At 41.3% G+C, this 13,608-nt stretch overlaps 1 protein-coding gene across 6 annotated transcripts in view; it reads right to left on the minus strand.

The window, feature by feature from the left end:
• Window positions 1–5,110: 5,110 nt before the first annotated feature.
• The window catches only part of PDGFRA (platelet derived growth factor receptor alpha), a 48,913-nt gene continuing 40,415 nt past the window's right edge, over window positions 5,111–13,608 (minus strand). For all 6 annotated transcript variants that reach the window (XM_081509138.1, XM_081509408.1, XM_081509500.1 and 3 more), the window contains one exon: window positions 5,111–8,174. In XM_081509138.1, coding sequence (XP_081365264.1) covers window positions 8,027–8,174 — 148 coding nt within the window. In that variant the 3' untranslated portion in view covers window positions 5,111–8,026. The remainder of the gene's footprint in view (window positions 8,175–13,608) is intronic.

The following is a 13,608-nucleotide window of genomic DNA, read 5'->3' on the forward strand; positions in this document are numbered from 1 at the left end:
TGCTGGGAGTGGGAAATTGCCATTAGTTTCTTTCTGTTTTCTATAGAGTTGAGGTATGATGGTTGGGTTGAGCATGTATAAGAATAGAAAATAACCTTAATTTATTAATGTCCCATAACTCTCCCTAAATGCCTATTCTTTAGAGTTCCTTCTTTCTGTCCCTTTAGATTTAGAGTCAAATCATTGATACTCCTTGTCATGTTTAGATAATAAAATATTCTCTACTTCCACCAGTACAGTAACCATAAACTCTGAACTTTACGTGCAGCTTTAATTTCTACATCTCCACCTTCAACCTCCTGAAGAAGTAAAGGCTGTAGTAGTAAAGAGATGAATATGATCGATTTCTTCTCTATTTTCCTCAACTAGAGCTTTTCTATTCCTCCTCTACTCACTTTATTGCCTCTGGACTCTCCAGGGTTGGATGAAGGGTATCATCTGGGGAAGAAATAAATAAGATGAGAGAGATCTTAACATGACTGGTACTATGCTGAGTTAGTGTCAAGACTATAAAGGGTCTGACAGTTTATCCTATTTGCAAGCTAACAAGTCAGCCCCACAGTTTCATGGATGCTGCCAGAAGACGCAAGACTCTTGTGTCAGAAACAAAGGACTTTGTGGGAGTTTCCTGGTGGCCCAGTAGTTAGGAGTCTGGGCTTTTATTCCCAGGGCCTGAGTTTAATCCCTGGCCAGGGAACTGAGATCCTGCAAGCTTCATGGTGCAGCCAAAAAAAAAGCTTTCCTAGTCATAGTACAGTAAACATCATGAACCTTATATTTATGTCAGCTCTCCCTGTCCCCCAAGCCCTACGGGGCAATGCAAAGTGCCCATGGGTGGTACATGGGCAACAGGTTTGTGTCACAGCTGAAGAAACCTGAGTTTAGGTAATACCAGTCTCTTATAATGGACTGCAAGCAAATCTGACCAACCTTTGTCCCAGAAAGAGACATAGTACTGGCCATCCAAAAATCTGCCCTCTTCTCTAGTGGAGCTAGGGGATATTAATAAATTAGGGTTATTTTCTATCCTTATACATGTTCAACCCAACCATTACACCTTAACTCTATAGAAAACAGTAAGAAAACAATGGCAATTTCCTACTCCTAGCAAGAATGATTGTATTTTTACTAACACAACATTGTAAATCAACTATACTCTGTCTTCCATGATACAGAGATCTCATCACTTGTATCAATTTTTGGACCTCAGGGCTTAAAACAAGAGTCTAGCTCAGCAGCATCAAAGAATAGAAGGATGGAGTTTGGAAGGATGGGTGTGAAGGTGGCCATGGTGTCTGGAATCAGGCAAAGAGAAGAACTGTAGGAAGCGAGGCCACCAGGCCTGGCTAACCCTGCCCCAGCTCCCATTCTTAAATGTTTCAAAAATGCCTGTGTCCTCTGGTTGCAGAAAAGCTTTTGTTGTGTCAGAAGGCTCCATCTATATCCTACTCCTCTGGCTTTTGTTACTCCCAGGTAAGGACTATAGCCTCCACCTACCAGTTCTCTGCTCTGTGCTACTCTACCATCACACAACGTCCCCCTCAGGTAAATGAGCTGGTTGGAATCAAGTCTGCAGCTGCCTCATTTAGGTGTAAGCATTCTAGAGATCTCTTGGACAGCAAGAAGATCAAATCAGTCAATCCTAAAGGAAATTAGTCCTGAATATTCATTGAAAGGATTGATGCTGAAGCTGAAGCTCCTATACTTTGGCCACCTGATGCGAAGAACTGATTCATTGGAAAAGACCCTGATGCTGGGAAGGATTGAAGGCAGGAGGAGAAGGGGACAACAGAGAATGAGATGGTTGGATGGCATCACCGACTCAATGGACATGAGTTTGAGCAAGCTCTGGGAGTTGGTGATGGACAGGGAAGCCTGGTGTGCTATACACCATGGGGTCACAAATAGTCAGACACGACTGAGTGAATGAAATAAACTGAACTGAACTGATTCTAGAGATCAACAAAACACAGAAAAGGCTTTCCTCTAATATATATTTGTTGAAGGAATTAATCAAAAAAGTGACTTTCTGGGACCGGATCATTTGCATCATGTTCTCATGCATTTTCTCCACCTAGGAAACCAAACCCCAACCTTTCTGCAAAGAAAGGATGTCTAATTATCTCAGGCTAATGAAAGACACATCCACTCTGGCACTGTCTTCATATACACCAGATATCACACACCATCCAGTAGGAGAGCAAGCCCAACAAAATAAGAAATGTGATGCAACGTTCAGGACAGAGAAGGAAATGGTTTTGCTTCATTTCAAAGAGTTACTTAATTCCTAATCAAGTCTAAAACTTTGACCATCCAAACAATTGGCAGCTTAAGCACCGCACAGAAAATACTGGATCTGATTCTCTTTGGAGCAGTCAGCATGAAATGTAATGAAATTCAAAATAGACAGGATACACATGCTCCAGAGGGAAGTCATTAATACCCATGAATAATGATAAAGCAAAATACCATCTGCCAGGATAATGTGGCAAATCTTTTTAAAATTCCAATTAGCCTATAAACCAGAAACAGGGTACAAATATGCTCCCCTGGCCGTGTGAGATCATGTGTCCTTGACGTCTCCATCGCTTTATATGTAGACAAGAATGTGAGTGATGGAAACATTACCCATATATGAATACATTTTGAAGGATATGTGCATTATTCTTTAGGGCACGAATGCTATTTCTGTAACTGGGTGGAACAGAATGTTGTAATCTGCTAATTAAAGCCACATACATATTTTCACATATATTTTAATGATGAGGGCAAAAAATTGTTATTAACACAGTACATTAATTTTGCTGTAACGGTGGTTGGACTTAATCCTTATATGTATTTGGAGTCAGAGATAATGAAGCATTTCTATCGCCTTGTTATCCCAGGGAAAATTGCCTAGTTTATGATGGCTTCAGATATTCTAAGCCATTTTCCTGAGCTGTATTTTATGAAGCACATAGCTATTAAAATCATAATGTCCATTATTAGAACTGTAGTACAGCCTGAAAGAAACTGTTTTATATAAATGCATAGAAGAGTTCTATAGGCCAGCTTAGTTCACCACTTGTCTTTTGAAACATTTCAAGAAGCAAAGCAACCTACTTCTGAATACTGACATTTCTCGGTAACTGTTTCTTTTCCATGGTTCATTGCAAACAACACTGGGATTAGTATATTTGGAATTCCTAATCCCAGTGTTCTCATTACTGAGTTGTATGATTTTTAGCAATCACGTGGTTTCCTCGGCTATAAGCCTTTCCTGCCTCAAAGCACTACTGTAAGCTTCAACATAAGTAAAGGTGACAAGGATCTCTGAAAAGTTTTAAAAGCTTCTGACAGTAAAAGTCATTTTTATTATCATGACTATATAAAGTAGGCAGAAATGCCTGCATTAAATTAAGAGGTAGAATTATACATTGAAAAGGAGAACAAAAAGATCTCTGAGCAGGCTTGGAGCACTGATTTGATGCTAGATTAGTCAGCTATTGTTTAATCAGTGGAATTATTGTTCCCAAAGATCTGTTTCCCTCCTGGGGCTGAAACCAGAGGCTGAGCCAACACCCAACCTGCAGCCAAACTCCATTCAGCTTTAACTCCAAGGAGGTGGGCTTTGGTCTCAGGCTACCTGAGTGTGGGCAATAAGTACTTATGTTGGAATAAGAAGTTATTCCAATTATTAACAACATAATCAATTTCCATTATCCATGAGTGGAAAATACAGTGAGTTGTACCTTTTTTTAATCCGTAAAGTCTTTTGTTTCCATGTGCTTCAGAACACAAAACCCACATCTTCCCACACGTATCACATCACAGTGAGCCATGTGAGGCAGAGGAAACCCGAGCAAACTGCAGGTAATCAGTAAAGCAGGTGATTCACATGCAGACGTTCAAGAATTTACTGTGACAATCATATCTGAAGGCTTGGGCTCAACATCAATTTATTTCTGCACTCTTTAGCATAGCCATTTGTTTTTAGGAATCTATTCTACAAAACACTACTGTATGTCCACAGGGATGTATGTGCAAGGATGTCTGTGAAGCCATTTAAATAGCAAAGGATTAGAAACTATAAATCTATCTACAGAAAATGATTGCATAAATTATGGTACATGTACACCATGGGATACTATGCAGTTGATAAAGAATGAGGAAGGCCTATCTATATATTTCTAAAAGAGCTCTCTAAAAGATGGCACTTAAAGAAAAAACACTGGGACTTCCCTGGTGGTCTAGTGGGAAAGACTGAGCTCCCAATGCAGGGTGCCCAGGTTTGATCCCTGGTCAGGGAACTAGATCCCATACGTTACAATCAAGAAGTTCACATGCCACAGCTAAGATCCAGTGTAGCCAAAATAAATATTAAAAAAAATAAAGAACACTATGGACTTTGGTGATAAAGATGTGTCCGTGTAGGTTCATCAATCGTAACAAAGGTGTTGCTCTGTGGGGGAGGGTAATGATGGGGGAAGCTAAGTTAAGCATGTGTTTGGGGAGGGGGTATGAAGGAAATCTGTACTCCTGCTCAATTTTGCTGTGAATTTTAAAATGCTGTTTAAAAAAATGGAATGTATTTTAAAAAAAAAAAGGAAAAAGAATAAAGCACATTACAAAGATTACATAAAGTACAATCCCATTTAGGTAAAATATAAAGCAGATGGGTACATGTGTATGTATGTAAGCAGGTGCACAAAAAGGGAACTGAAAGGATAAAAGAAAACACACAAAAATATAATTCTGCCTCTGAGAAATGGGGAAGGGATAGGGAAGTAGATATGGTCAAAATAGACTTTAACCTTTTATTTTATGCACGTCGACAGTGTTTGAATGGTGTCCAGAGTCAATGCAGTCCTGTATCCCATGTACAAGCAAAAATGCACAAAATGCTACTATAACAAACAAAAGACAAGATCAAAGATGAGCCAAGTGCCAGTCAACTTTAAGTTAAACGCTGGGTCTGAGAGCTAACTCAAATAGTGTTTAAATCTACAATTTTCCACTAATTTCACTAAAACCATAATACAGAGTTCTACTGGGATGTCACTGAGAAAGTAAACAGGATTGCTTTCATTTATACTGTTAAACTAAAGACAAAAGTGCTAAAACCTTAGCATAACTTTAAATTATATATATCTCATTTATTGAAATATAAAGATCTTCATTTACATGTTTTAAAACAAAAACAATGAACAGGGGCATTTGTAATACAATTGTATTGATAGACCCTTCCTACCGAGTTAGTTCTTGAACATTCACCACACCACTGTTTTGGGAACGTTTAGGTATTTTTCTCTTTATTATTTCTAAAATATAAATTTTGGACATTCAAAAGTGCAACAGTTAATGTGCCTGTGGGGAATATCACAGTTAAAAAAATATAAACAAAGGCAGTGATACAGCTTGTCATAAATGTTTTGGCAGTATTCTCCAAGTCTATATAGAAATACATATATACATATTGATGTATAACATCACTTTATCTCACGTCCCTCTTCACAAAAATAGGACCATTTTGTACAGATTGGCAGACCACATTTTAAGGACATCATCATTTTTTTAAAAAATCACAAATTGTGTTTCTCAGGCCAACTTTGATTGTCTTCATAAAAATAGAAAGCAGGAAGGATTGACAAATTTTCATCTGGGGTCTTTGCAGGAGGCCAATAAGGAAACAAATCTGCGATACACTGAAAACATTACTTAAGGAAAAAAAATGCTGCCATATAAAAACTAAGGTGAGAGCATTCATTAGGACTAGAACCTGCCGGTCTGAGAATTTTTATCCAGCCCCAAGATATCATGCAAGATCCAAAGGACATCAAAATGCAAAGCACCAATAAAAGGAGGCTGTATGAAGAAGAGGGGAAGGGAGTGATCAGCAGAGTGCTTGAGCTGTGATTCTAGAAACACAAATGTATTTCAAGTCTAAGTGGCTCTACAGAACCTCATCAGGTTTTCTTTTTTAATCGGCCAATCTGGCTCAGTCTTCACACTTACCATGAAAAAGGTGGGGCTTGCATTGAGATTACACCAGTAGGTAGTCAAGTACCTTGTTATTGCTTCTACATCTCCCAAAGCATCACCTGCTGGGAGCACATACAGTGATTGCAGTAATCACAGCCCATGTTTCATTTATAGGGTGTCAGCAATTAAGTGGTATCGCAAAGAATGCCGATAAACCCACAACAACCAGTTTGACAGTTTGGATGGATGTGACAATTTGTCCTCCCATCTAACCCCGAAATATCAGTAAAACTTAAAAAAAAAAAATTTCACCAAAATATTGCCTTGATCATACAGAGATTTGGTACACTGAATTGCATCATTTGTGTACTTGCCTTTTGAGGGGAAGTTGGTGGGGAGAGAGCTCAGTTCCCCCTAAGCAGGGAATAGTTCTGCCAAACCAAGATTTGGCTTGCTCAGTCTCAGCAAGAATTGGAAAGTAAAATTAAGGGTAGCAATTACTAGATATATGGCATTAAATGTCACTGACCCAAAGCCAAAGATTTAAATAGTAGGCTTCTTACATGGTTGATCTCTAGCCCAGTTCCTAATTTCAAATTATTTCTTCCCATGGCAACTTCCTGTCATCTATGCCAGTGTTCCCCAAATCTGGCTGATCAGAACAGCCAGGATGTTTATAAAAACACAAGTCTCTGCTCCCCTAGAACTGATAATTCAGAATCTCTGGGATGGGGATGTAGAATCTGGTCATTCTGGTTGCCAGTTACATATGGTGACCAAAGGTCCAGGCTAAGGCACACAGCACCTTCACTGAACAATGCCTTTATTGTCTCAGACTTTCAAACTATTTCTCCTGAGGGTAAGAGACAAAGGAAGGGAGCTCCAGTTCAGGGCATCCTTCTGAATTTTCCAGGGTTCACAAAATTAAAAATATATACATGTGTTGAGATGCACCAGAGTTATCACAAGGCATGAACAAACCTCCGCAAATCCAGTCTTTTTGCTGATAATTACCTTTTCCACTGGGCAATAACATGAGAAGTCATGTTAGGCACAGACTCCTGCCTTAATATTGAGGACCTTTAAGATCTAGGGGTTTTGTTTATTTATTTCGAATCTCATTACTTTAAAGGGCAGTTAATTGTTTTTAGTACAATGGATTAGGGAACCTACTCAGTACAGTTAAAAACTCTGACTTCCTGGAAGATACTACTTTTACTTTGTTTTCTATGTTCAACTAAATTTCATCCACTAAAGCTATAACCATATTTTATAGAGAAACATGTTATTTAATAGAATGTCAAAAACTGTCAGACTGTCACCTATTTAGTAAGATTTTTTCTTAAATTGTGCTTTCTGTAGGGAAAACGTGTTACATATTACACATTTAGAATTACTGATAACAGTAGTATTATTATAAACGTAGATTATAATATGAGTTGTTGGGCTTATAAATGACCCAAATCTACTAAACAAAGTTGGTTAATTATCCTTTACCTCCTCAACACTAAAAAAAAAAGCAAAATGCTATAGTACCAGTACCTTTTAAGGTTCAAAAGTGGTTTTGCATGTACTTCATAAGTTCAACAGCAGCTGATACCAGGTTTCAAGCAGAAGTACATGGATGGACTGAGTGGTCTCTCCAGAAGTCCAGAGAAGATAGTTAATACAAATCAAAACACATCCTTGGTTAGAGTTATTTACATAATTACAATGCTGGAGTTTTGTTGCAGTAAAAGTTGTGTCCGTTGGAATCTCACCAATGCCCTTGAAACACAAAATCCATCTTCCATGGCCCATGATTTCCTTGTCCATCTACCTCCAAACTTCACACGCCAATGAGATGCTACTGAAACATTGCCAGAGGCAACGCCGAAAAAGTTCATTTCAAAATATCCCAATCATTCATCTTTAGAAGGCTCCCAGAGGCCATTGGCTGGGAACTTCTCTTTATACACCATCCAAGTCCTCCTCTCAAACTTTGCATTGCAATAAAGTGGTTTTCTTAAAAGGATCCAAGGTGGGTCCAGGAGTGGAAGTCCCGCACCCTCCCCGAATCTGCCAGTTACAGGAAGCTGTCCTCCACCAGATCCGAGGAGTCTATGCCAATGTCGTCCATCATGTCGATGTCCTCAATGGTCTCGTCCTCTCTCTTGATGAAGGTAGAACTGCTGGAACCTGTCTCAATGGCACTCTCTTCAGAGGTCTGTGAGCTGGACGAGGGAAAGAATAGGAAAAATCATGATCAGACCAACTAGAATATGGTGGTGTTTCCAAGGTGGCCTCCCAAAGGCAAAGGAGCTCTTCCTGTGACATCCTTTGGCTTTCAAATCCAGGCTGCTCAGCCAGGCATGATTCTTCCACGAAGCCAGAAGCAGCCCCCACCAACTGCAGTGGGCCATATGGTCATCGCCATACTTCAACTTCCCTTCTCTTCTGCCAAATCTTCTAGAGTTGCTAACAAGCTGTGACCATTTCTACTCTCCCTACTCAACTCCAGTGGAAGAGAAAACAAGCAGTGCCTGATCAAAAGGCCTGGAGAAAAACAGCAGAGGGACGGAATCAGGGGAAAAGTTCAGCTGAGTCAGTCATCTACTAGTCCTGCAACCTTCTGAATGTCCAAACTGTGATCTCAGGATCTCACCCCATGACCCAGGAATGTCCTCCTCACTCATCCAATCCCCTTGAGTCCTGAAGTCCAGGTGAAGGCTCTTTACTTACTAGAGGAGCATCTGAGAGGGGAGTTTTAGAGTCAGAAAGCATGAGTCAGACACGACTTAGCTACTGAGTACACACACACACACATATGCAACCCCACAGACTGCAGCCCACCAGGCTCCTCTGTACATGCAATCTCCCAGGCAAGAACACGGGAGCAGATTGCCATTTCTTTCTCCAGGAAATCTTCCTGATTCAAGAACTGAACCTGGAGGCTTCCCTGGTAGTCCAGTGGTTGAGAACCTACCTTGCAAGGGAGGAGACACTGGTTCAATCCCTGGTCTAGGAGGATCCTATATGCCATGGGGCAGCTGAGCCCGTGTGCCCCAGCTACCAAAGCCTGAGCACCCTAGAGTCTGTGCTCTGCCACAAGGAGAGGCCACTGCAGTGAGAAGCCTATCCACCGCAACTAGAGAGTGGCCCCCGCTCCCTCCAACTGGAGAAAGCCTGCACGCAGCAGTGAAGACTCAGCACAGCCATAAAAAAGTAAATAAATATTAAAAAAAAAATTGAACCCGCATTTCTTGTGTCTCCTGCATTGCAGGTGGATTCTTTACCATTGAGCCACTGAGGAAGCCCACATGTATGTATACATATCATATATATGTAAAGCAAATGTGATAAAATGTTAACAATAGCTAAATCTAAGTGGTAGATGTAATCTTCCAATTTTTCTGGATATTTAAAATTTTTCACAAACACTTTTAGAAAATATTCTTTAGGGCCTCCAGACTGTTACTGTCACCTGGCACCTTGCCTTCTCTGAACTCTCACTATCTTATCGGTATCCTGGCTTGTATTGCTAAATTTTTATGTATCTCTTTTAGCTTCAAGTGGGCTTTCCTGGTGGCTCAGGAGGTAAAGAATCTGCCTGCAATTCAGGAGACCTGGGTTCAATCCCTGGGTCAGGAAGATCCCCTAGAAAAAGGAATGGCAACTCATTCCAGTATACTTGCCTGGAAAAATCCCATGAACAGAGGAACCTGGCAGGCTGCAGTCCATGGGGTCACAAAGAGTCAGATACACTGAGCAACTAACACTTTCACTTAGCTTTAGCAGATTTTCATCTGTTGACAGGCAGGACTGTGGCTTCCCCTCCTCATGGTGGGGCTATACAGCACCGCACTCCACACATGGTACAAAAGCCCTATCACTGGCTGGGCAGCCACACCACAGGATGGAGTCTCCCAAATGCACACCAAACAGGGGCTCTCAACCCTTCCTACTGTTTCCTGCCCAACAGGCCAGGCTGGACCCTCATTCTCTCTCCCCTTCTTTCCATATCAGTTTCCAAGCAGAGAACTAAGACTGGCCAATAGAAGCCTACAGGAAACGGTCTGCTGCCCTCTACCCCCAGGCCCCTGTGGCCCAGAGAGTTCTTAGAACCGATGGCTCTATTGGACTGAGGTTCCCCTTCACAAACCTTCACATGGGCCCTTCCTCAAGACTAAGCTTTTGCTCAGTTCCTAGTCTGTACTTCATCCTCCCCACCCCCACTTCCACCTCGGTTCTAGAACCTCACTGTGAATCCCAGTCCACTTGGCTGGTCTTAGTAACTATCCAGTCCTGGCAGCCTCTCTCCCCAGGAAGCCAGAGCCAGTTCCTGGGACCTCGGCCAGTGGCTGGAGTGTGGGCACAGAAGCTAGCTTCTACTGAGACTGAGCACCACATCATCCTTGCTGCTCACTGGGCTTCAGGGTGGTCCTGATGCTGATGACTGCGTTTATTTCTGATTCCTGAGTCACAGTAACCACCTTGTAGGGCCTGGCTCCTGACAGGCTCTGACCTAGCACCCCCAAGTCCTCTGAAGCAAGGCCCTGTCTTCCTCAGGCTCACTCACCATCTAAGGCCAAGCCTCCTGTCCCTGGGGAAGGACTTCCACAAGACCACCATGCTCACTCCTGCCTGCCTACACAGAGAGCATCCCAGCTTTTACGGGTTGAATTGTATCCTGCCAGATTCCTATGTTGAAGTCCCAACCCTCAAATGTGACCATATGTGGAGACAAAGCCTTTATGGAGATACTTAAGAGTTAAATGAAGTCATAAGGATGGGACCCTAGCCCAGCAGGATTGGTGTCCTTTTAAGAAGAGGAAGAGACACCAGAGACGCACACACAGGAAAAGCCCGTGTGAAGACAGTGATAACGTGGCCATGTGCAAGCCGAGGAGAGAGGCTTCAGGAGAAACCAAACCTGCCAACACCTTGATTTTGAAATTCTAGCCTCCAAGAGTGGGAGAAATAAATTCCTGTGTTCAAGCCCCTTCGTCTGTGGTACTGTGTTATGGCAGCCCAAGCTAAGATATTCACCGTATCAGCCCACCTGTCAGGACTGGTCTCACTGACCTAGTGCAGTCATTTGGGACATACTTTGTGTGATTTGAAGAAGACCAAAGGTATCACCCTTATAGAAGTTCCAGCTACCTACCAACCAGAATTGTTCTCTCTGTGGAATAGGTGTTAAATTCTTAAGTCCAGCTTTGTGCATTTGCCCAGGACATTCCTGGCATCTTTCTAATGTTATCTATTCCAATGCAATTTTCTAACTTTATTTAGAAGCAGAACCTTTTTTTATAGTTGAACTATTCAGATCCCTCAAACTCGGCGTAACCAAATAGATGACAGATCTAGGATAAAGTACTCCAAGACCCTCCTTTCTATCCCCATGAAATTCTACAAAAACTACCCAAAATTTGGAGAAGCACTGCTTGCTAAAGGAATACAAAAACATTTAAAAATTGTTCTAAGCAGAGGATAAACAGAAAGCTAAGTCTGACAGGCCACTTTCCCTCACCTCCAAATCTCATGTGTCAAAAACAAAAACAACTTAATACTTTTAAAATTACCTGGTGCATACAAATAAACAAGGTTGTCTATATCTTACATCTAAATTGGTTAAGAAATCACAATTATAAGCTTCCAAAATAATAATGCTATGTGCTTCTGCCTAAATATTTATATGCAGTCAACTGAATATGGAAGAGACAGAAATATCCTGAATGAAGAAGGGACTAGAGAGAAAGAGAGAAACTCATAAGCAACTTGGACCTTGATACAAGGGCCACTATCACCACCTTCTCCTGCCTCTGTCCAAGGGTTATGCAAAGAGAGAAAGGAATCAGAGCATGGTCCCTCCATCTGGACCATGGGAACCAATGGTTCTGGTTGTGGCTGTGCATTAGTATCACTGTGGTAATGAATTAATAGGTCTAGGTACAATCACCAATGGCTGCTATTGTCACAAAGAGAGAGACAACCATACAGTATGTACCTCCTGTACACAGCATCACCTTTGCAGGACACTTGGCAAAAATCTACTGAGTCAGATCAAGCCTCTAGACTACTACCAAATTACAACAAATATAGGAGACAGAAGCATATGATAAAATACAAAACAGTAAACCAAGCAGAAAAATTCTGAATGTGGGAGTGAGACCTCTACAGGCAAATGCTCTGGTTTTTACACAAATAATATTCAAGGGGGCAAAAAGAAGCAAAACGAATGCATACAGCTCTATCAACCAATGGCAATGTGTTGTGTGACTCTTATTTGGGTCTTGAATGCTGCTAAGTCGTGTCAGTCGTGTCCGACTCTGTGCGACCCCATAGACGGCAGCCCACCAGGCTCCGCCGTCCCTGGGATTCTCCAGGCAAGAATACTGGAGTGGGTTGCCATTTCCTTCTCCAGCGCATGAAAGGGAAAAGTGAAAGCAAAGTCGCTCAGTCGTGTCTGACTCTTAGCGACCCCATGGACTGTAGCCTACCAGGCTCCTCTGTCCATGGGATTTTCCAGGCAAGAGTACTGGAGTGGGGTGCCATTGCCTTCTCCGGGGTCTTGAATAGGACAAACCAAATATAAAACAATATTTGTGAGAGAATCAAGGGATTTGAACACAGACTGAATATCTGATGCTCTTCACTATTTACTGTCAATTTGGGGGGTGAAATAATGGTACTGGAGCTGTTTCTAATAACTATAGTTATTTTAAAAAACAGAGCCCTTATTTTTTTGAGATATATGCTGAAGTATTATGGATGGAATGATATGATGTCTAGGATCTGCTTTAAAACAATCTAGAGGGAAGTGATGGAGTAGATACAGCTATGCAAGTTATACAAGCAGACTGGTCATGAGTTCAAAAATGTTGAAGCTGAGTGATGGGCACCTGACAGTTCACGATTTTATTTGAATCATGCATGTTAGAAATCTTCCATAATACAAAGTTAGACAGGAAAAATACACAAATCAGCAAGAGAGTACTTGGGTCTCACTGAGATTACAATATGTTGGTCCAGGCGAGGCTTGTATAGCAGTAGTTTGCAAATCTCCCCAGGTGGTGCCAGGGTGCAACTAGGATTAAGAACCACTGATGTAGCATCAGATAGCCCAGTACAACCAGTCTCTCAACTTGTTCCTCAGTTCCAGTGACTAATTAAGAAACCAGTAAGAGAGGCTTATATTACTTCAATAATCACAATTGCTGTGTCAGTTTGATCAAATTACCTGAGGATTTAGGTCAAAGGTTCTCCATCAGGGAAGCATGTTCCTCCCTGTCCTACACCTCCACCAGCTTAAGGGGGCAAATATAGGCAGACATTGATCTTAACAATATTTTTTTGGATCTGTCTCCTCAGCCAACAGCAACAAAAACAAAAATTAAAAAATGGGACTTGATCAAACTAAAAATCTTTTGCATAGCAAAGGAAACCATCAATAAAATAAAAACACAACCTACTTAATGAAAGAAGATATTTGCAAAAAATATGTCTGATGAGGGATTAATAACCAAAATAAATAAAGAACTCATACAAGTCAACATCAAAAAAACAGTACAATTAAAAAATAGACACAGGACCTGAATAGGCATCTTTTCAAAGGCATACAGATGGCCAACAAGCACATGAAAAGATGGTCCACCATCACTAACC

This window comes from Giraffa tippelskirchi, chromosome 1, assembly GCF_054371585.1.
Source record: "Giraffa tippelskirchi isolate mGirTip1 chromosome 1, T2T-mGirTip1v1.2.pri, whole genome shotgun sequence".
In the NCBI taxonomy this organism is placed as follows: Eukaryota; Metazoa; Chordata; class Mammalia; order Artiodactyla; family Giraffidae; genus Giraffa; species Giraffa tippelskirchi.